The sequence below is a fragment of the Tenebrio molitor genome, chromosome 7 (genome assembly GCF_963966145.1).
Source record: "Tenebrio molitor chromosome 7, icTenMoli1.1, whole genome shotgun sequence".
Taxonomy (NCBI): domain Eukaryota; kingdom Metazoa; phylum Arthropoda; class Insecta; order Coleoptera; family Tenebrionidae; genus Tenebrio; species Tenebrio molitor.
Window position 1 is genome coordinate 19,258,280 of NC_091052.1, and position 24,725 is coordinate 19,283,004.

At 37.7% G+C, this 24,725-nt stretch overlaps 1 protein-coding gene across 1 annotated transcript; it reads left to right on the forward strand.

The window, feature by feature from the left end:
- On the forward strand, nt 1-23,066 carry LOC138134760 (fatty acid synthase-like). The gene is made up of 19 exons (XM_069053233.1): nt 1-66; nt 14,498-14,788; nt 14,841-15,209; nt 15,257-15,495; nt 15,641-16,066; nt 16,117-16,248; nt 16,297-16,717; nt 16,766-17,559; nt 17,611-18,285; nt 19,333-19,488; nt 19,538-20,419; nt 20,470-20,649; nt 20,700-21,079; nt 21,128-21,261; nt 21,432-21,980; nt 22,029-22,288; nt 22,341-22,574; nt 22,625-22,858; nt 22,913-23,066. Exons 2-19 carry the CDS (start codon nt 14,509-14,511, stop codon nt 23,018-23,020), a joined length of 6,453 nt encoding a protein of 2,150 aa, XP_068909334.1. The 5' UTR covers nt 1-66; nt 14,498-14,508; the 3' UTR covers nt 23,021-23,066.
- The last annotated feature ends 1,659 nt before the right edge of the window (nt 23,067-24,725 follow it).

The following is a 24,725-nucleotide window of genomic DNA, read 5'->3' on the forward strand; positions in this document are numbered from 1 at the left end:
TATAAATGCAGTAGCTGGGGATTAAGTCGTTATTGTTGTGTGTACTGCAGAGTTCTCCACCTACAAGTAAGTCAGTTATTAACAATTTACAACATTTCAATCATGGTACATGGAAACGCTAGGGCATTAAACATTTATTTTGACCACACCAATAATAACGATCAGCAATATTAAATACGGAATCATAATTTCAAAGCGTAATCTAGTAGATATCACGGTCTGTGAAATTTACGAAAGGAAACCTGAATATGTTGAAAGGTGAAATAGGACTCGTAAATTAATTTGTTATATTTTTATGTGTGAAATAATACATATATTAAACATCATTGTTGTAACAGCAGAATCACTTGATCAATTTAAAATTAAACAAAACATTTCAAGGTGAGAATTTGTAATGGTTTAGAAATGTAAAATTTTGAACACAACTAGGTATATAACAAATTTATTCAGAAGGTTTTTAGCAGTTTCTCACTGGATTGTAACCTCGCAGAAACATGTTAAAACTCCAAAAATGTGTGGAAAATAGTTTAGTCTTCTAGAAAAAAAAATCATCTTTAGCGAACAGAATATTGATAATGGTAAAAATTTAAACAGATGAAAGATTTTTTTAAATTTCTGTCGTTTACTTCTATTCGCTTATTTCAAAGCAAAAAAGTTGCGGACAAGAAAGTTAACATTAACTAATTTTAGTGACTTTCACTTAGAAGAGTTTACACTTTTGGTCTGGCTATGGATGAGACTCGGTAAATAACTAAAAATAATTGAGATCTACAACGAGAAAAGCAGTCGTCCAAATACATCTGATAGAATAGTACCGTTTGTTAATACATACAGAAATTGGAGTTATACAGGGTGTGTCAGAATTTCACCGAAAAACTTTCAGGGCTGATTCTATGATCAAAAATAAGCATAAAACTTTTAATACATGTGGGGTGAAAAACGCTTAGTTTGCGAGAGAATCGACAAAATCTTAAAAACAATTATATTAAAGGAACACACAAAGTAAAGCGGTTAATTTGTACCAAAAATTCTTTTTTTTGTTCGACACTGTCAGAATTTGAGAATTTTCTCCTATGTGAACGGATTTTGATAAATGTCACAACTTGTCAAAACGAAACGTCAAGCTAATTTAAAAGGTTTTAAGCGATTTGGAGCCTTTAAGGGGCTCGTCGAACAAAAAAACGTTGTATTCAACTCATTCGTGTGTAAATTGGGCCTTTTTTGGCGCTCGTGGGCCTTTAAAACGCTCGTTTCACTCGCGTTTTAAAATGGCCCACGCGTGCCAAAAAAGGCCCAATTTACACACAAACTCGTCAAATAAACTACTATTCCCGTTGCGATGAAAAAATAATTTACCTTTTGCTCACGAAAATCATTTGTCGACTTTTAGTTTTATTGAAAACTGTGTGTTTTCAAAAAGGTATACTTCCGAAGAACTGGCAGATATGCATTTAGTGTACGGGAAAGACAGAGAGGCTGCAAAGATGTATTTCCGAATAGGCAGCAGCTTCATCATACATCTTTCGCAGCCATTCATCGACGTCTTTCAGAACGTGGAAAATTTGAGTGGTCTATGACAGATGCAGGACATGATAAAACGAGTTTACAAAGAAAGGAATGTTCAATAACCATAACATGCATGTGTGGACTGAAGAAAATTCTCATGCAATACATGGTAGAGGTTATCAACACAGATTTTCAATTATTTAATGTGTTGTGTGAGATAGTTGGCAACTATTTGATAGGTCCATTTGTGTTGCCAGCTCGCTTAACGGGGACGACTTACACACAATTTTTGGAAAATGACTTACGCAATGGAGTAGACCTGGTCGATCTACAGCTGAGATATGAAATATGGTTTATGCATGAAGGTGCACCAGCACATTCTAGTCTCCAGGCACGTGATTTTCCTATAGGTAGTAGGACCTGTCCGATACCTTGGCCGGTTCGCTCCCCAGATCTGAATCGCATGGATTTTTTTACGGGGTCATCTGAAAACCATGGCCGTACGAAATTCCAGTCGTTTTTGAATGTGTCCGTCGTTCATTATTGGACCGGTGTCAGCTGTTCATTGAACAGGGAAATTCCTTAACCACGTCCCTAAGGAATATAATAACAACATTGTACGACTATCCAAGGTGGAGCCACGTACTAGTGCAATGAACATTAATAGCTATTTATGCAACAAGTGCACAAAGTGAATGATTATTGCACGCGACGTGAAAATTGTCCCAAGAGCCGCAGGCGAGTGGGACAACACGTCAAGTGCAATAACACTTTTTGCACGTGTTGTATACAACATTTTTTCTACGAACGAACAAAAAAAACGTGAAAAAAACAACGATAAACGACAGTTCAGTCCTGTGTGTCGTGTGTGAAAAATGCAATAAACACTCACTTTTTGTACGATCGTAGAAAAAATAATTTAGACATACCTAATTCGTCATTGGTCAAACTACAACTTTTTATATCTATTATAAAAGCTCCTGCGAAGGAGCTTCTTTGTCAAAAGAATCATCAGGTTCCGATACAATTTGCTTGAAAGCTAAAGACTAAAAGTATTTTGTTTTCGTAGAGTTTGACCATCGATACGGAAAACCCTTATGTAAACGTGAAGGTGGCTACATAGGTACCTAATAATGTAGAGTTTTATAGCATGCACTTGAATTAACTTACAAAATTTATGGCCTAATGGATCAAATCAAGTCCATATGAAAGGGATGTCATATTCCTATATTTTTAATAGCATTTATACAGAGTGTCTCAGCTAAGACTTTAGAGCCTAATATGTATCTCGGATATTTGCCAACGGATTTTTATGAAATTTAAAATGCAGATATTTTAGACGGTAAAGGTTCAATTAGTAATAATAAAATTACTTCAAGTTAAAAAAATAATGTAATTTTAACACATGTTTCCTTTATTGAAAATTAGGCGCAATTATTATTAGATTGTTAAACATTAAGAAATAGATGTGTATAAAAGCAAAATAGGGGTCTACACAAAAAATTAACTAAATCACTCGTCTGATTCAACGAAAAGATTAGATTTTGTTGTTAAAAATTTAATCTAAATTTTGAAGGTATTTGAGCAGTTACCTTTTGAAACAATTGATGAAAAATTGCCATGCAACATTTTGTACACTCTTTAATATCTGTCAAAAGTGAACGCGCTTTATTAGAAAAGTCAAATTGCGTACTGTAAATTTATTGAAAATACTCTAAAAATAGACTACAATGGCTGAAATTTCAATATTGTCAAAAAAGGAAACAATTTTTGCCTATGGAGAGTGTGGTAAAGGCGACCTTACACCAAGGCAACAATTGACAACATGTTGCCTGCAACATTTCTTAGTAATGTTGCCGGTCATTACAAAAAAATATTGCTGGTAACATGTTGCCAATTGTTGCCTTGGTGTAAGGCCCCCTTAAGAACTTCAATGACACAGTTCGTTTTCTTATGGAAAACTATCCAAATGTCGGCTTTACAAAATTTAAGGTTCAGAGAGTCATTAATTTATTTGAAAACACAGGAAGCGTACGTGAACCAAATTACCTTCCTAAAATATCCCGATCGTGTTTTATAGTCCTTTATGGATGAATAATAAATTACGTCCAAATGTTGTATATTTGTAAGTGTTTGTAAGGTTAGCAAGATAAACGTCAAATATGTCACCTGCAACACCTGCGTTTGTGCGAAAAAGGGTGACCAAAATTCGGCAAAACTGCGCGGTTGTTTCATACGCGTTTTTGCATCTGCAGCCACGTTTAACACAGTTTTTTTCTTTTTTCTTGCAAATCAGACGTCTTTCAAGGACGAGTTTCTCCCTACAGCATTTTTTTTGACGATCAATTTTTTGATGTAAATCTTAAGTGATTCAACATTTTAAAAAGGCATGTAAAAATTACGTTTTTAAGACTTGGGGAATTGAATTAATGGGATTTTATTCTTCACCGTCGAAAATTTATAATATTCAGGGTGATTCTGAAATAACTTTGGGGAAAAAAAAGTGGAGTAGCCTTGACACAAATTAATTCTGCGAAAATGACTTTTGGAGGTGAAATCAAAAGGATGAAAATTACCCTATATCCTTGTACCGAGCGATCATTTAAAAAATAAATCGAGTTTGCTTTGGAGCCTATGCTATAGCATGGGTTGCCATAGGTAACACGCCGACTCGATTTATTTTTTAATTAATCGCACCGTATTTTCAACGCCTATGAATTGGGAAAATTTGTCCGAATTTGTTCACTTCATTAGCAACCATTGTTACATCAACTCTACAATACAGTTGTAGGTGCAAGTACACTGCTTTGTAAATGTTTCTATGGAAATGATCGAGAGGAGTAATGTTACGTTTGTGACTGACGGGCACATTTTACCTTTGATTATTATTGTTGCTAAACTACCAAGATAATCAGGTAATCACCTTTAACTCAGCAGCGTAATAGCAATTTTGACCAAATTTTCAATCGTTTGTATCTCAAAAACGAAAAAAATTTTATAAGAAAATTTTTTTGTCTATGACTTCTTCTCATCATCACCAATTACCGGGTTTTTTCCAAACTTATTTCAGAATCACCCTGTATTTATACAGGGCCTTTCACAACTCGCGCCCTAGAGAAAAATGGGCACTTGCCAACGACAACAAGTTGTCAAAAAATAGAAACCAAGAATTTACTACTGCTTTCATAACTGAGTTACAAGACTTGTAATTCTACCAATCCCAGAAGGGCATTTCGAGGTGTGATATTCAACCAAATAAAGCCAGTTGCTAGGTTTCAAAAATAATACCATCAGCTACAAAAAATGTTTGGGTTACTTTAATTTTGACACTATTAGATTTGACTTTTCATTCTCAACAAATTTAGGTTAACAATCTGAAATGTTAGAGCTGCCATTACATTGCAAGTTCAGATGCCCACTGCTTAAGCAAAGCCTATGGGCGATTCTAGGAGATGCTTGGAGTGTAGCGACTCCACGGACCTGAGCTGAGCCACCAGTGTCGGATCTGGCAATAAATCGGTTACAGAGGCTCTGATGTGCAAAACCCACCGATGATTTTTCCAGGTCGGCCGCGCTCTCAAGTTTTGTCTTGGACAGGCCGCGGGCCTCGGACTCGTGGGGTAGTGGTTGATGCTTGATAGTCGCAACTAAATGGCATTCTAGGTCATTTCAATTATTATTACAACGTATTGTAGCAAAAAAAAAAAATGTAGTTTATTTGACGAGTTTTTGTGTAAATTGGGCCTTTTTGGCACGCGTGGGTCATTTTAACTCGCGTTTTAAAATGGCCCACGAGTGCCAAAAAGGCCCAATTTACACACGAACGAGTTGAATACAACGTTTTTTTGTTCGACGAGCCCCTTAAAGGCTACAAATCCCTTAAAACCTTTAAAATTAGCTTGACGTTTCGTTTTGACAAGTTGTGACATTTATCAAAATCCGTTCACATAGGAGAAAATTCTCAAATTCTGACAGTGCTGAACAAAAAAATGTGTTGCAAACAAAAAAATAATTGTCATTTCTGCCCGGAAAACGTTCTTCGAAGACTCTTGCTGCCTCCCTGGCCTTACGCTCACATTCCCCAAAAATTATTATCATTTCTAAATAATCAGCGGCTGAATACATGATTGTAACCAAATAAACAAAGGTTTTGGCTTTTTTTATTACAAATTTAATTTGAGAGTGACATCTTTCAAAAACAACTCCAATCGCCCAAATATTTTAAAGATGTTTTTTCTTAAATGAAATCCTAGCAACGTAAAATTACGGCAAACACATCATGGAGGTTAGATCTCTGATTGGTTAACTTTAAGTTGTCTTTTCTCGAATATCTTTTAAGCTAGACTTTTTTTTTCAAAATTATACATCCAAATGCGATCTCTTGTTTCCTCTTTTTCTCTAGGGCACGAGTTGTGAAAGACCCTGTATAGATACAGGGTTATTATAAATGATTATAGTCGAAGCAGGCCATGCCCATGTTATGAAATTTTTGCCGCTTTCATGTGAACTGTCAATTTTGGTTGCTATCACTGTCATTTTTTAGGTGAAAAGTGCGGTGATGAGAATTTTTTTTTTTTTTAAATAACGGTTGAATCCAAAAATATTAACTTGTTTTGCACCCAATTTAACTCCTTTATGTAAAAGGTGTGTACTCACTTATTCACATCATTTTGATGTTTTTCATGTGAAGCGACTACAATCATTTATAATAACCCTGTAACGGGTGGTTTTTTAAATTTGGCGTCGAAGTAGGCGTTGAAGTGTCGATTGTGAACACGCTATACAGGTTACGGATCAGGGATCAGCTGTTTAAATCGTACGCTTTTACACCAGTGGTGCGATATCAATCGACTCTCCAACGCCTACTTCGACGCCAAATTTAAAAAAACACCCTTTATAAGTTTCAATGTAGTGATGATGATTTGAATAACACTGCAGAATTTGTTAATCTAACATAATATAACTCGAATGGTTCTCCTATAGTCCCGATCTGAACTATACAGAAAATTATAAATCAAAACCAAATTTAATTACAACGCCAGAACGTAGAGGAACTACTTGCAGGTCTCAAAGAGGCTTGGTACTGTAGAAAGATGTCAATACTTAGGTATGTTTAATTTATATACTTCAATGAAATCTGTTTTTTTATTTGACAGAATGATTTATCAAGTACATATTAATCATAGGGTACGATAACAAAAAAATAGTCGATGTAGACTATGAACAAAAATTTTAAAATTTTCAAGGCGTTAACATTTTAAAATTCCCTGATACACTGTGCACGCCGAAAGTTTGGAATAATGGAAATTTTATAGTTCCCGCAGAGTTTTTAAATAGAAAAGAACCTGAACAAGTTGATTTTATTTGCTTAAAAAAAACATTTTCCCATAATTTTCATTTTTCCACCCTTTTCCGTTTCCTATCAATGACTTTATGTGTTATGTAATATTTTTTATTTCATCCTGTGTCAAATTTCAATACTTTACGTCATCAGTTTGAATCCGGGAAAACGCAAAAAACGGCCGGACGCCGGTTAAGTGTTGCTATTGGAAACACAAAAGTAACAATCGCACAAATCGCAATAACAATTATTCAGGTTTAAGAAATGTTTTATTCAAAACTAGATCTAAATACAAATTAACAATTTAACTATTTCGGCCACAAAGAAGATGATGCACTTACTTTCTCAGACTAAAAACGTTAGTTCATAAATAAAATAATACAACCATTTAAACCAAATCTAAAAAATAGGCCAGCCAGCATAACCTCTTCCGTAGGTAATTTTCTTCACATTATTTTCTGATTTCCATTTACAAAACTGGCTGAATTGTTTTTGATACCTTTCACCAGACTTGCTACTCTTGCTAGGTATTAATTCAGCACAGGCTTCTGCAGATTTTCTTACAATTTCTGGCGTATTTGCTTTAAAAGTCATTTTGACGCACAACATTATTTCAACAAAATAAACAATTGCCAAACAGCCGTTGCTAATCATGTTCCAAAAATGTGACTAGATTTGGAGTATTTGTTAAATTATTTTGAAATTAATTTCAATGTTTCTTTCAAACGAAATTTGAGGCAGGATGAAATAAAATACATAACGACATTCGTCCGTGAACTCTTTTTACAGTATTCGTTTCGAGTTTCAAGACTCGGCTCCTTCGTCGCCTCGTCCTTAAACGTCTCACTCATACTGTAAACTATGAGTTCCCGGACTTATAACGTTAATTACTATTAAGTGATAATCCCCAGTTGTTGATTCAGCTATGTATCATTTTCCTGTTAAAGAATTTATTTTTTATGGAAACTTCGGTGTAAAATTGGAATTTCCATTTTGTCTTCACATTTAAAAATCGATGTCGACGCAAAAAAAATGGGGCTTGCTATTAAAAAAAAAAATCAATGATGTTGCGGGAAAATAAAGGGGACGATAAAATAAAAATATTAATATACAGGGTATATCTGAAATACGTGTGTTATTTTAACCAGAGAATGAATTCGCTAATTCATTAAAATTTTCTCTATAACATTTTCACGAAAAAGAATTACAAATTGATTTAAAAATTTGTAATAAATTAGTCATCAAAGCGTATACCCGCCTATGGATAAGGGCGAAAATTTTCTGTTGTGATAGAAATGGAGCCTTGTCAAAAAGTTACATTGTTATAGAAAAAAATTTAACAATTAAAATTAAAATTTTCATGGTTACAAAAAATTGAGCCTAGTTAATCACACAAAACGACTCGTTTGGTAAAAATTGGTGGGAAAAAATTCTTGGAATATGTTTGCGAATTTTGCAAAAAGTAATAGAGAAAAGATTAATAAATTGGCGAGTTCTTTCACTGGTTGAAATTAACACACGTATTTCAGATACATCCGGTATAATATCACAAGAGCGTAGAAAATAATCGATTATATTATTCACGTAAGAGGACGAGCCTCGGACGAGCCTGACCAGGTAAAAATGCAACCCAAAATACACTTTACAAAGCATTCATTGTGTCTTAGTATTTAAAAATTAAAACAGCAATCCAAGTAGGTAGGTATTCTATTAATTTGAAAGCTATATCTATCATTGCGTTTTTTGTTCATATTTAGTATTATTTAGAAAAGGTTTTCGAACGATGACAGAACCGATATGATCCTACTTACCAATTACTTTTGTGATTTTAATTGCTTATTATTGTTATTAAATATTAAATCATACTTTGTTGAGAGAGGTATTTTTCTGTCAGAACCTGACATTCATTAGGCTGACGTTAAAAACCACCTATGTTTTCTCGCGCGTTCAAATGAAAACCTGGGCTGAGTAGGGGTTGGAAAAATTAAACCGGTTAGAACAGTGTAAAATTTGAATTTCCCGCCGTTTGACACGAATGACATTTGTTTATGTTTAATCGGGACATAATTGAACATGTTTGTTTTCAGCAAAGGATACCCTTAGATATTTGCCTCGAGAATAGGAATCGTTAGGTTTATCCCATTTTTAATGTAAAACATTGCTAAGAAAGAAAAAAAAAGAAAGATTTTTTGGCTCTAAATTTTAGGCTAGCTGTTAACATGCTCCAATTAATCTACGCTTTAAAAAAGCACAGCAATTGGCGGTTTCCAACGCCTTCCCAGCCTAGGATTTCATTTGAACGCGCGATATGTGCATTATGGTAATGCCGGATAATGTACTAGGGATCAAGATTGCTTTGTGAATTGTCTTTTGGGTTGCCTAGTTTACCTGATCAGGCTCGTCATCTTACGTGAATAATCCTGTACTTACGGCTTACGAGTCACGAGACGTATTTTGCGAAACACCAAGAGAACGTAGCTCGAGTGGTGTTTTAAGAAATACATCTAGTGAGGAGGTAAGTATAGTCGAAATGTTTTGTATATGGATTGTCAAACTCAAAGTCGCTAAAAACTTATGATTGAACTGTACATTAGTGAGATCTGTCATAAATTTCAATAACCTTATTGGCGCGTTTAGTTACTTTTGCTGGTAGTGCCAATTTAAGGACAAGTCCCTAATCCACATCCATAACGTTCAGGCCACGACCTTCTAAATAGTCGAGACGCTTGACGCTTGACTCTCTCCGGCACGGATCTCTCCGGCCTGTTCATTTGCCAGTTTTCGGCGTTCGCCGTTTGGCGCTACTTTGCCGGCGCCGAAATTGGCGCGAAACGTTAAATGTCAAAAAGATGACATGTAAAATGCTATTTGGAGACGTGTAAGGATTATAAAAAGACAAAAACATTTAATTGGGGAATTGAGGGCCTCTTCGGGAGTTTGAGGATCCTCGTCTTCGTTTTCGTGGGTGATTGCGTTTATCTTGTAGTAAACGTAATCGTCGTCTTTCTTGGGTTTCGGTTTCCTGGTGGTTTTTCGTAACATGTTCTGCGGTTCTTCTTCATTGATCGTTTCGGGAATCTTGGTCGTTGCCGTTGGTGATGCCGTTTGAGGTTCTTCGTCGTCTTCGTCGTCTGTAGGAACAGCTAACTCGAAAGTTGCCACGTTAGTCTCGTTACGTTTCAGCTGGGCGAAAAATTCAGTTTCCATGAACACAGCATCTCGGCTCTTAAATACCTTGCGGGTTTGCGGATCGTAAAATCGATAGCCTTTGGATTCCTCAGGATAACCTATAAAGATGGCGTCTCGTGTGGGTGAATCCCACTTCAACCTAAGAGGTTTTGGTACGTAAACCATTGCTTTGCAGCCGAAAATTTTTAGGTGACTTATATCGGGCTTACGTCCGGTCCAGACTTCTTCGGGAGTCTTGAAGTTGAGGACCCTGGTGGGGGTGCGGTTGATGAGATAAACTGCCGTTGAGACCGCTTCGGCCCAATAAGCCTTGGGAAGACCTGCATCGGATAAGAGTGATCGAGCCTTCTCGACGATGGTTCGATTAGTCCTTTCTGCTACGCCATTTTGCTGAGGCGTGTACGGAATGGTCAGTTGATGTCGTACTCCAGTGGACTCGAGGTAGGCTTTCAACTCGTTGTTGACGTACTCTTTGCCGTTGTCGGATCTGAGGGCCTTCATTTTCCGTTCAAGCTGGTTTTCTGCAAAAATTTTGAAGTCTTTAATACACTTGGAAACTTCATTTTTATGGCGTAGAAAATAAACGTGTATTTTCTTAGAATGGTCGTCTATGAGGGTCAAAAAATATCGTGATCCTCCGAGAGAATCGTTTTCCATTGGTCCGCACAGATCGCTGTGTATCAGGTCCAGAAGGTTCACGGCTCGTTTACCATCCTCGGGGAAGGGGCCTCGATGGTGTTTTCCTTGAAGGCACGGAACGCAGGTGCCCTCTGTGGCGGGAACGGAGTTGCAGCCGGTAACAGCTTCCTTGAAGTGGACCGCAATGGAGTTTCCGGGGTGACCAACTCTTCGATGCCATAATTCGGGTGCGTGTGACGTCGTGGTGATGTTTGCTGACTGTTCAGCTGAATCGAGTTTGTAGATTCCTCCGTGATCATGTGCCGTTGCTAAAAGGTCTCCGTATTTCGATTTTATCTCGCATCTTGATCCTTTGAATTCCACGGTGTGGCCTTTTTCGATTATTTTACTGACCGACAGTAAGTTAGTTGAAATTTCTGGTGCGTAAACGACATTGTGGACCTTGATGAAGTCCGGCTTGTTGTCAATCTGGATTGGTATCAAGGTCGAGCCAATGGATTTGCTCTCAATTTTCGTATTATCCGCAAGCACGATTTTGGAATCAGACGTGCTAGAGACGTTGTCGAGCCAATCCTCACGATGAGTGAAATGCGCTGAAGCGCACGAATCCAGGTACCAAGCATCAGGATCCATAGCATGGGCGGTGGAGAAAGCTAAGAAGGCTTTTTCTTGCTGTTTCCTTTTTTGCTCGGCTCGAATTGTTGCGTCCGTCTTCGGTAACCTGCAATCTCGGCTGAAATGACCAGGTTTATTGCAATTGAAACAATTTTTCGTTTTTTGAGCTCGTGCGTTTCTGTTTTGAAATTTACTCGCCATAGCAACATTATCATCTCGCGTTTTTTTGACGTTATCGTTTTTCATCGAATATTCTAGAAGGAGCTTCGTTTTTATTTCGTCGCCTGATAACGGTTTATCGGAGCTGGTGATACTCATTATCAGCGGATCGTATTCGGGAGTAAGGCCAGCAAGTAAAAAGGTTCCGATCCATTCATCGTCTACTTTGAACTTGATTGCGTTGAGACGATTCGAGTACGAGATGATCTGATATACGTACTCTTCCATTGATTGACATTTGTCGAGCCTGGTGTCAGTTAATGCACGCATCAATGCTATCCTGTTGTTTTGGCCTGCATCCTCGAAAGTGCGAGCGAGGTTGTTCCACGCGTCCTTGGCCGTCGCTGCATCCTCTACGTGGATATAGATGTGGGGCTCCGTGGCTAGCAAAATTCGGGATCGCGCCTTCATGTTTTTGCCTTCGTCGGTGACGTCGCCGGTCACACATTTCCATAGGTCTTCGAGATGTAACGCTGCTCGCATGGCGGACTTCCATGTATTATAGTTCTCTCGACCTCGAAGTTTTTCAAACGTAATTTGATTGTTCGTTGGCGGCATGTTGTTCGTGTTCCGTTTGTTTCGTAGTTCGTTTTTGTCGTTCGTTTTGGCCGTTCGTTTCGTTGTTCGTTTTGTCGTTCGTTTGCACAATTTCCAATTTTCGTGGTTTTTTGGACACTCGTTTTTCTTGCGTTTTTTTTGGTCGTTCGTGTGATATGGCGGCGTGCGTTCGATTCCGTGTCGTTACGTTCACGTTTTCGGAATTCAGTGGATCGTGGGTCTCCACGAACTTACGTAAGAAGTGATCGGCGTTGTCTTTGGTCACTTTGCGGGCCCATAACCTGATGTGCGTAGGTCCGGGAAGGTGTTCGGGAGAGCGAAATGATTAACGTGCGAGTGCTGGTGAACGACTTGTTTATTCAGAGTACAGGTGCGCATGTGTGTATGTGATAACATAAATTTGACATATTCAACAGAATTGGCTTAACTAACCGAAAATTTCGATTAAAATGCCTTTATTCGACAAAGTGACAACACAATGACAGAAAGCCAAGTTTCAAATCGCGTGGTTCCGAACTCAAATCCCCCGTTCACTAGCGCCAAACGGCTCACAAGTGCATAATGGTATTTTGCTCAAATCACGGCTTCCTAGATTAATAAGAGTCGAAGCCTCTAATACGGCTGGTCGAGTTCCTTGAACTGTCTGTTCCTTCAAAAGCCAAAAGTATAGTAGCGCCCTCTACCAAAAAACGAATATTTTTTTAATTAAATGAATGAAAAATCGTATTAATGTTTTTTTTTCTATCAATAATCTACTTTTTGAAGTAGTGTATGTAACATACAAATTATGATTCTTTTTAAAATGAGATTTGTACGCGGTTAAGCAGCCAAATACACAAATGTATAGTGGCGCCCTCTCAGGAACAGAAAAAATGCTTGCAACTGATGAACTCGACCAGCCGTATTAGAGGCTTCGACTCTTATTAATCTAGGAAGCCGTGGCTCAAATGAACAGGCCGGAGAGAGCGTTTGCGTCTCGACTATTTAGAAGGTCGTGGTTCAGGGTTCAGGCTATATAATAATTATTTTGATTACACCGTGCGATCAACAGTTACTTAAATAAGGGGCGGCTATGACTTTGACAGCGTCAGATTTTTCGTATCTGTCACTGTTAATAAAATTTTAACGTAAAAATGATTTTTACTTCAGAACGTAAAAGATTTATCACTGGATCGTAGTGGTGTTTTCAATACATTGCTGTTGCCTCTTTGCCCGAGTTTCGGTAAAAACTTGCAAATTTAAATTGAAAGAGGAGTATACAACCAAAAATACTTCCGTGCATCCAGATTATCTGATTGTCTAGATTCGGGTACACTTTACAAATTCGAAAGGCTTCTTTGATCTAAATAATTGTTGATCGCACGGTATAACAAATAAACTTGCACGAAAATTGACGTTTCTTCTTTCTGGCGTTTATTAACAAGCGTCTAACAATTGTCACTATGTAAAATTGGGGAATGACTAAATTTATGATGTGTTACATATTACACATGATCTGCTCAAAAAAGAAGACCCCTCTCATGTTCAATAGTTTTAATTTAAAAGAAGTGAAGCACTAGAAAATAATTCACTTTTATTGATAATCATACAAAATGTTCAAAGTGTTCTCCTCCGGCTTGGATACAACTGTTAACTAGCCGTTTCATATTTTGTATTGAATTTTGAAGTGTCACTTTGACAATTCAAATCGAGTTGCCAACACTGTTGCCAATCTAATTTAAAAGTCATTTTAATTATAAATTTAAATGATTTCACGGTAAAATTGACCTGCCGGAACAATTTTCGAAAAGTTCAACGGTGAAAAAATGTTTACATTATACAATACCTACTGTATAGTTTTTAATTAGATGTCCATCACCGCAAATAAATTATGAAATTTTCCTATCGAACCAAACCATCAATTCTGACAAATGCTTTTGACATACGGCAGTGGGTCAAAAGGCACTGGTTCTGTAAGAACAACTTTACACTACACACCTTTTAGTTCCCAATTTGGTTAAAATGTAACCATGTTATCCACTGAAAGACCATATCCATTAGATGAATAAATTTATTTAACTCATAAAAATAATATTGTAGTGCATGAATTAATGATTCAAAACTGAAATAACAAGAACTTTTTTTTGTATTTTTTTCTTAAAAAATGCAACGTTTCCCAACAATTAATGTTGTGTTGTGACAAATTTTTTTGTTACACTGCGTGCCTTACCTTATGCACATTGCACTGTCTTCCACTTATACGACGTAGATAAATGAAATTAATTGAGTTTTTTTTTTAAATCTAGTTGTACAGGTGAAAATTCTTTGCATATTTATCTAATGTAACCATTTGACGATAACCAACAAGAAAAGTTTAAATTCGCAAACCATGTCTGCATAATTATGGGTCTTATGTTAGACCATTTTGTGATTTGGCCTTATTTTTCCCAGACGTTACCGCAATGCATTTCGTTAAAGACGACGTCGTCATTTCTGGTGTTGGCGGGTACTTCCCCAAATGTATGAACATTGGTGAATTCAAAGATCGCCTATTGAACAATGAAAATCTCATGGAAAGTCGCTGGAAGGCTGGCGAACGAGGAGTTACCAACGTCATCGGTAAAGTCCCTGCCGAATTTTTCGACAGCGGATATTTCGGTATTCATCGTCAGCAATGTACATTCATGGACCCCATGCATCGACTTATCCTCGAAAGAACGTTCGAAGCTTTAACTGATGCTGGTACATTCTTCTAGTCTGCGTAAATTCACAGAGTTAAATACTTTTTGGTTAGGTGTTAATCCAAGCGAAGTCAGAGGAAAACGAATTGGATGCTTTATGAGTTCGTCGCTGGGTGAGAACGACAGCTTGTTCTTGGAGTCTGTTCTCAGTGGTTTTGGGGTTACTGGTCATTCTCGTGCCATGATGCCCAACAGGGTGTCTTATTGGCTTGATCTGAAAGGTCCGAGTGTTCATTATGACAGTAATTGGATCAGTGGCATCGAAGTCTTGCGTCTGGCATACGAAGCTATAAAAACTGGACAATGTGAATCTGTACTGGTGGGATCAGCTAACTTAGTTCTGAATGCCGAATTTCAGTGGCTGTATCATGATATGGGTTTGCTTTCACCTGACGGTCTCACCAAAGCTTTTGACATCGATGGTAAGTGTCACAATGATTTAGAATCCCAAGGTAATATTCGTATAAAGCTCAAGGCTATGGAAGAAGCGATGGTGTTGTGGTACTATACATCCAACGTGCCAGCGAGGCTAGGCGTTCTTACGCAAGTATTATCAACGTTGCTACCCGCTTCGACGGGAACCGTGAAGGAACCCTTCTAGACATCGATGCCAACAACTTGGCGGAATTTATCGACGAATTTTACGACGAATGCGACGTAGACCCTAGTGAAGTCGAATTTGTGGAAGCTTATGGTTGCGCCCTGAAAGTAAGTACAGCTGACAAAAACAGCTTGGCCCATGAAATGCGCAGAAGAGGAAACGAGAGAGTTTATGTGTTTATGTGCCAAGCTGTTTTTGTCGAGCTGTGGGTACTAAGTACTCTTACGCGAAATTTTCTAAAACCGTATTTAGGAAACTGATCGAAAAGAACTGGAAGCACTAGAGAAAGTGTACTGCAAGAACCGCAAGAACCCTCTTTTGGTTGGTTCTGTTAAACCAAACACTGGCCACAGTGAAGCTTCAGCAGGCCTTTTCAGCGTTGTCAAAGTTTTAATCGCGATGGAAACCGAAACCATTCCAGCCACAATTAACTATAACACTCCGAACCCTGAACTGTTACCTCTCATTAACGGGAGCATCCAAGTGGTTACGGAAAACCGCAAATGGGGAGCTAAATACGCCGCAGTTAATGGTATCGGTATCGATTCTTACTATGGCCATGTTCTTTTGAAAGCAAATCAAAAGACAAAGGTTATCAGTGAATTACAAGACGACATTCCTAGACTTGTCTTGGCATCTACTAGAACGGAAAGTGGCATCAAAGAGGTCCTGGAAATTGTAAGTGCCTCCACTAGGCCAAGCAACATGAGTAAAATTTTGGTTCTCAGATAAAATCTAAACCTTCTATTGATTTTGAGTACGTCCAGCTTATTCAAGAGTTGTACTCCAAACCTATTCTGGGACATTTATATCGTGGCTATACTATTCTAGGAGCAGAAACTGCGAAAGAAGAAAGTGAAGTCAGTATGATCAGATCTCTTAAATTTTTCTTGTAACAATTTTTGCAGTATCACTTGGGTAACAAACGTCAAATCTGGTTTGTCTATTCTGGAATGGGAAGTCAGTGGTGTGGTATGGTCAGCGATTTGATGAAACTGCCAGTTTTCGCGAATACCATTAACAGGTGTCATGAAATTTTGCTCCCCAAAGGAATTGATTTACTCGACATCATCACAAGCAAGGACAAAACAACTTTCGATAATATTTTGCACTCGTTTGTTGGGATAGCTGCAATCCAAATTGCTTTGACTGACGTTCTTAAGTCAGTGGGAATAGTTCCTGATGGAATAATCGGTCATTCTGTTGGCGAGTTAGGTTGTGCTTATGCTGATGGTTGTATGACAGCCGACCAGATGATTCTCTCGGCTTATTCTAGAGGACGTGCTTCTCTCGAAGCAACCCTCATCAAGGGGATGATGGCAGCTACTGGTAAAATCTCATTACAGTAGTAGAAAACCACTCACTCAACTGTTCTAGGTTTGGGTTACCAGCAGATCAAAGACAGGTGTCCACCTAGTATCGAAGTGGCGTGTCATAATGGACCTGACAGTTCGACAATTTCCGGTCCTACTGAAGACATGGAAAAGTTTGTCAAAGAATTACAAGACCAAGGAACGTTTGCTCGTTTGGTCAACGTAGCAAACATTGCCTACCACAGTAGATACATCAAACCAGCAGCACCGGGCTTGTTGAAATACTTGAAGGAAATCCTACCAGAACCTGTAGCAAGATCAGCAAAATGGATCAGTACATCGAATAAAGAAGAGGATTGGGAGACGCACTTGGCCAAGCACTCCTCAGCTGAATACCACACGAATAATCTTCTAAACTCTGTGCTTTTCGAAGAAGGTCTAAAACACATTCCCAAAGACTCGGTTCTAATAGAGATTGCTCCTCATGGATTGCTTCAAGCCATCTTGAAACGATCGGTGAAATCTGGATGTACTAATGTCCCCTTGACTCAGAGAGGGTACAAGAGTGGTGTTGAATTTTTACTTTCGGCTCTGGGGAAGTTGTATTTAGCCGGTTTGAGTATGAATATTACCAATTTGCTGCCAAAACTTGAGTACCCAGTAAGTAGAGGAACAGAATGTTTGGCAGACTTGGCAAAATGGGAACATAGCGAAGTCTGGAGGACCGGACTGGAGGAAAAACTAAAATCCTTGTTTGGTATCAGAGATTTTCAAGTCACTCTCAACAGTGAAGAGTTTAGGGAATGCGTGGGACATCAAATAGGTGACAAAATCATTCTACCTTGTTCAGCATACTTGGTAACGTCAATAAATTCAGTTTTGAATGTGTTTTTTAATACTTTTTTCTAGAGTGCCATTTTCGACATCGTTGAAAATTTGAATACCGAACACAAGGAATTTGTTTTCGAAAATCTTAATTTTAAGAAGATGTTAACAGTTCCGAAAGTCGGTTCGGTGCCGCTACACGCCATGATTCAAAAAGGAAGCGGTGATTTTGAAGTTTTAGCTGGGGAAGACATTTTAGTCACAGGACGACTGACTTTCCCAAATCCTGCAGATAAATGTCTGGGCAATTTTATTGACGTGGAAATCGATAAAGATCACATTCAATTGTCTGGAAGTGATGTTTACAACGAGTTTCAACACAGAGGCTACAAATATTCAGGACAATACAAAACAATTAAAAATTTAACTATCGGTGAAGATGGCTCAGTTGCGATCACCCAGTGGGCCAATAAATGGGCACCCTTTGTGGAAGCTATGATTCAGCAACACTTGTTCCAAGATGGCGAACGCGGTCAAGATGTATTTGTTGTAAAAAACATACAGCAAATTGTGGTCAATCAAGAGCAAATACCAACCGAAAAGAAGGATGTACGAGTGTGCTATGATTTTTCCACTGGAGTAATATCTAGCGAAGGAATTCAAGTTGTCGGTTTGAAGGCTATTCCATTCGGGAAAAGTTCTAAACAACTGTCTTTTGATTCAGTTGAATTGACTCCTCTTACCGCTACCGTCTTACCTGTAAGTTGACTTGTTGCATAAGCGAACCAAAAGGGGTGCTTTTTTAAATTTGGCGTCGAAGTTGGCCTTGAAGAGTCGATTGTGAACTAACCACTCGTATTAAAAATAAAAACACTTTTTCAAACTGCAGATTAAAAACGCAAACAACGCAAAAAGTGAGGTTAGATTTAAACAGCTGATCAACCTCTCGTCTTAAAAGAGACTGATTTTTCAAACTGTATATTAAAAACACCCAAAAAGTGAGGTTAGATTTAAACTAAGGTTCTCGATGATAAATAAGGCAACGACAACGGTTACGACGAATATTTCCAATGCACTTAATTTAGTTAATTTGGAGTTAATGTCAAGTAGAGATCGGATTTATGTCGGTAAAAAGTCCACCATTTACACTTTTCAAAAATTGTTTTTGCGACTCGTATTGCAATATTTGTGACTGGTTTATCATTTATTTACAAAATATTCCAACAATTTAAATCGAATTAATTAACTAAATGGAGAACTTCACATTGCCAAAAAGATCATTATTTTGTGCTGTGTCCAGTTTTCGATTTTAAACTTGTTTTTTGGTTCGACACTGTCAGAATTTGAGAATTTTCTTTTATTTATGTGAACGGATTTTGATAAATGTCACAACTTGTCAAAACGAAACGTCAAGCTAATTTTAAAGATTTTAAACGATTTGGAGCTTTTAAGGGGCTCGTCGAACCAAAAAACGTTGTATTCAACTCGTTCGTGTGTAAATTGGGCCTTTTTTGGCACTCGTGGGCCTTAAAATATAAAATTTCAAGTTACAAAAAATCACTAAAAATAGTGACATATGCCAATACTTTGATCTTTGTTATACTCACGGCATTTATCGATAAGGTCCTCTCTTTTAATTTGGAGTTTCAAAAATGAGGAATGAGTTGTCGTTATCATCGAGAACCTTAATTTATGCAGCTGATCAGAGTTGTAATCCGGTGGTGCGTTCACAATCGATTCTTCAACGCTAACTTCGATGCCAAATTTAAAACAACACCCGTTATTAACAATTAATTTCTTTTCAAGAACGTAGAAAACGGTATCAATATGGCCCTTCAACTTGTTTTGGAAAATTCAGAAGATAAATTTATATCTAGCGTCACTATCACGGAAATTGAAAGCGATAATCCTTCCCTTTTGGAAAATATTCAAAATGTTTGTAATCAATATGCCAAGCTAAATGTAAGCCATCGTACTACCAACATGTACCGTGTTAACTGTACTCTTTTAGCATAACGTTGTTTCTGCCAAAGATTGCAAAAACATCAGTATTCAAGGTTCTTATTCGTTTCTCCTCGTCTTCAACGACTTTGTTACAGAGGAGTTAATTAAGCTTATTGCATCTTCTTGTGGTTTCCTCTTAGCCCGCACAAGCAAAACCTTGTTAACTAGTACTGAAATTATTCAAATCGCCCAATTCAGTGTCGATGGACTGGACTATTCCATTGTGCGAAAATCAAAAAATAAATCTCCTGAAGTTGTTGTAGTAAAAGGAGATACTTTGAGTATCAAAGATTTATCGCGCGGATCTGTTTCTTGGGTTAATGAATTAGCTACAGCGGTGAGCGCTGCTGAAGCTAAGAAAACCAGTGCATATTTAATTTCGTCGTTAATTCCGACAGAAGGAATCAAGAATTTTGCTGTTGAACTGTTGGCAACAACTAAAATGTCCTCGCTTAGGATTGTGTTTCTTCTTGATAAGAAATGGGACATCAATGTAAATGATCCTCAGTTGCAACAAATATTTAAGCGTGACTTGACGCTCTCAGTCGTGAAAGATGGAGTTTTGAGCACAGTCATACCTGTTCCTCTTAAATTGAAGAACAATATTTACAGCAACATTAATATTAGCAGCAACGCCATACAAAACAAAATTGTCAATTATATCGGTGTGAACCTGAGGGACGAAACGCTTCTGCCTGCTTCAGAAAAGAAAAAAGAACTTGGGAACGTGGATTACTCGGGAGTGACCACCGCTGGTCAAAAAGTTATGGGTCTTGCTCAGCTTAACAAAGACTTCTGTAAACTAGAACCGGATCCAATCTTATCGTGGGAAGTGCCCGAGAACTGGACTCTCGAAGAAGCTGCTACAATTCCACATGCGTACACTAGCGTAAGCTACTATCATTGTCTAAATTCTATCTTCTAAAGCTCTCCGTCTAGGCTTACTACTGTTTGGTTGAAAAAGCCCATTTGAAAGCTGGTGAAACAGTTTTGATACATGCTGGATGTTCAGCTATTGGTCTAGCAGCAATAACAATCGCTGCTCACTACAATTGTAAAATTTACACAACAGTGTCGACACAATGGCAGAGAGACTTTCTTAAGAAACAGTTCCCAGGCGTACGAATGTGTCAACTCGTGTTAATTTTTTTTAATAAAATACGTTTCAGTTAAATGAGCACAACATCTTCAGCAGCGACGACACCAGTTTTGAACCTCTTCTCTTAATGGCAACTGGTGGTGTCGGCGCCCAAGTAATTATCAATAACCTGTCCGGCAGTTCTCTCCAGTGTTCTGTTGGATGCTTGGCAGAATATGGTAGATTCCTTCAGATTGGTAAATACGATGTGGAAGAAAGCAACAGTATCGGAATGAGCGTGTTTCTAAAAAACACTTCGTTCTATGTGGTCAGTCTCGAAAATGTTTGCACTGAATCGAAAGAAACGAAAGAACATTTAAGAGCGTTGCTCAGAGAAGGTGTTGAAAATGGTGCCGTGAGGCCGCTTTACAGAAAAGTCTTGGAACACCAAGATATACTTCAAATTTTGAAGTAAATTCTAATAAACCTTTTTTATATATTTTATCACTTGTGTTTCAGCACTTTAAGCAATTCGGGCAGTATTGGCAAAATCTTAATCAAGATCAACAACAACAACATCTCTTTGAACAAGTTTATTTTGAACAATCCTTCACAATTTATTTGTGATTCCAAAAGCTCGTATTTGATTTATGGTAGGTCTCATAATGATACCAACTCATACTAGCAACTAAAACTAAAAGTGGGGGGCACCTGGAACCATGAAAAAGCGCAACTACGAGCATAGAGCTTTTGAATGATACCAACCTAATTTGCCCACTTTGACACATTATTTTAAATACATATATTGACAGCCTTCTTGCAGGTGGTAGTGCGGATCTTTGGATCGACACCGTTGAATGGCTTATTTTCCGTGGGGCTCGCAAAGTTATAATTTCATCGGATTCAAAACCGCAACAACTTTACATCAACCGTCGTATTTCGCTACTGAAATCCTACTTTGGTGCTGACATAGTTTACGTTCCCCCAAAAGCTCATACAAGAGAAGGTGCAGCTGAGTTACTTTCTGAAGTTTATCTCCTTGGACCTATCCACCTTGTCTTCTTGTTACCAAGCAAGAACAATGGTTCTCGCATGAGTGAAGTCAAATCAGTTCAGTACATCGAGCACGCCTTGAGAGCCACAGCACCCAAAGCTGTTCTCGTCAATTTCAACAAAAACGCTGCTGGAATCTGTGAGCTTCATTCAGAAGCTAGTTTTCTCACGTACAATGTTCAGTGGCAGAAAGATCTAGAATTTACCGAAGCTTTGTCTGGAATAGACGAAATACTGAGCTGCAAGGCAAAGAATATTTGGCTCAGGGACGACGGGATTAGTGACTCTGACAAAGAAACCGCTCAGTCACTTTCCAAAAGTATAAAATCAAAAATGCGTCGCTCAAACTAAATTGTTATTTTTTTAGAGCTGACTCATATTTTACCGACTTCTTTGGAAGATTTCACAGAAGAGACAAGTTCAGCTCCGGCAAAACCGGAGCTGGTTCAACTGGTAACTCTGGGACCGAGAGAAATGAGAGAGTTGTCTCCGGTCTTCATCATTCCTGGACTGTCAGGGGATAAGGAACTCAAAGAAATGGCTCTGCAACTGTTATATCCCACTTTCTGTGCGGTCTTACCTTCAACTCCTCTATCCATTAAAGAACTTGCTCTTGATTTGGTCGAGGTATTAGGATAAGATTGCCAACCATAGTTATGATAGCAACTTTTTTTCACAGAAAATCACTAAAGTGTGGCCTAAGGGAGCTTATAACATAATTGGTATATCATGGGGTGGTGCCTTGATGCTTGAAATAGCGAAAATATTAGACAAGCAAGGTGCTAGTTTACATCTCTACTTCTTGGATGCTGCTCCTGATACTTTACAGGCAGCTGTCAAGCTCTTGGGTGAAGATTTATCCGAGATGGAAACAACTCTTTTGACTCGGATTTTGAATATCAACGATAGTGAAGTAAGTCTTATGCGAGTTTTCTAAAATCAAACTAAAACTTTTCCTACCAGATTGTCAACAAGATGGGGGAGGTACCTACATGGGAATCACGCGTCAAGTTAGCCTTGGATAATTACGAGGGTCACCTATCGGATAAGAAAAAGTTAGGAGAGGGTTTGTCTACTTTAAAAATGCGTCTTCAAGATATATTGTCTTTTAAACCAACTGAAGACCTTGTTTCCGGACAAATTCATCTCATCAGACCGACAGGCTCCAGTAAATATGACAATTGTGGACTACTTTCGGTATGTTTTTGTTATTATCAGTTAGTAACTTTAATCGATTGTTTTTATTTCTAGTACTGCAAACAAATGCCGCAAATTACCGTAATGAACGGTGATCACCTCAGTATCATAAATAGTCCCGCAACAACTGAATATATAAACGAAAAACATTATTTAATATAACTTGGGGGATGTGATAGGGGTGATTGATAATAAACGAGGCAGAGTATTTTGTTTTGTTTATCGTAATCCTAGAATACAAATTCTGTCTCTATTTCCTTTTACTCCTAATGGAGCATAGGGCGCTTTCGCGTTTCTTGGTCAATGATTTAGTGTGGTTGAGTGACTAGCCCAATGCACCCTCTATCCCTCTGTCCTTTGGAAATTTTGGTTACTGTATCTTTCCATTCTTCTCTATTCTTCGCTATCGTCTTTATGTCCGTCCAACTCAATCCGATTGCCTCTTGTTCCCGTGTTACGCTTCTTCTCCAGGTGTTGAGGGGTTTGTCCCTTTTTCTTTTTCCTACCGGTTGATGTTCTAGTGCTTGTCTTACAATGTTGTCATTTGCCTTTCTTAACGTATGTCCAATTCCACTTCCTTCATTTTACTGTGGTTTCTTCTGGTTTTTGCTTTGTTTTATTCCATAATTCGATGTTGCTTATTTTGTTTGGCCAGTGTATCTTTAGTATCTTTCTTGGTGACTTATTTATGAAGGTTTGCAGTTTATCCTTGTTAGTCCGAGTACATCTGCCTTGCTTCTCCCATTCCTTTTTCTTACCTAAATAGTTCACCCTTTGGAATTCTTCGATGTCAACATTCCCTAGAGAATACAAATTGGTTATCAATTAAAGATTTAAAAAAGTAGAGTATTACGATATTAAGGCAATACATAAAAAATTGACAGCAGATGGTTAGATACGGATTGTTATTGGTTTCCGACGAAAAAATCAGTTTTAGCCTGACTAACACTGTGGTGTTCAGTTATTCCTATTTTATACCATCAAGGAGGGAAGAAGGTTATTAGTATTATTACTTTCAGTTTATTCTTATTTCTTAAAGTAATATCAAGAAGAAATTACTCCTTAGGATTCGAATATTTAGGGAAATTACGTTTTTCATGTTGTACCTATGTAACTAGAATTTTCAAAAGTTATTTTGAATGCCTAAGGTTGGTTATTGATTGATGTTGACGGTTGACGTAATCGGTCAACTGTCAATTGAGAGATTCTTTGGACAAATCCAACTAGGTAAATATGCCGCCAGAAACCAAAACTGATTGTGAAACGAAAAAACATATACTTCATGACTTCATTCGCGTTGGATCGTCAAGGTCAAATTATTTAATATTTTTGCAGTATGATTTTTACTTCAATAATATTTTAGCTGTGTAACCATGTCATGCGTAGACAGTACAGGTTATGTTATTCGCCGCCAACAAGTCAACTTGATAGGCATTTTTCAGTTCTTGGCTACATTCACTTAACACAATTTTCAAATAAGTTGTTAATAAAACCTTCTTTTTCCTTTTTGCCATGGTAAAATTACCCAGGATAGGAATACCGTGTGATCGTGTGAACTGATTGAGTTGGCAATAAGTTCTGGTGACTTTTGGTGACTTTTAAGTCATGTTCCAACGAGCAAACCATTTTATTAATAAAAGAATACAAAAACCAAGACGTTTAAATATGAAATGTATACCAGCTGTCAATAGTGTCAATAAAACAAACCGAAATAGGTACAATTCAGTCTTGAAAATTTCATGTAAAATTTTTTATTGCCAACTGATACAGTTATTGTTGCTCACCCTGTAAAATTTTATGAAAAAATAGATTATTTTATTTCACATATTAAACATTCAAAATTAAAAATGTCAAATCGCTCTAACAT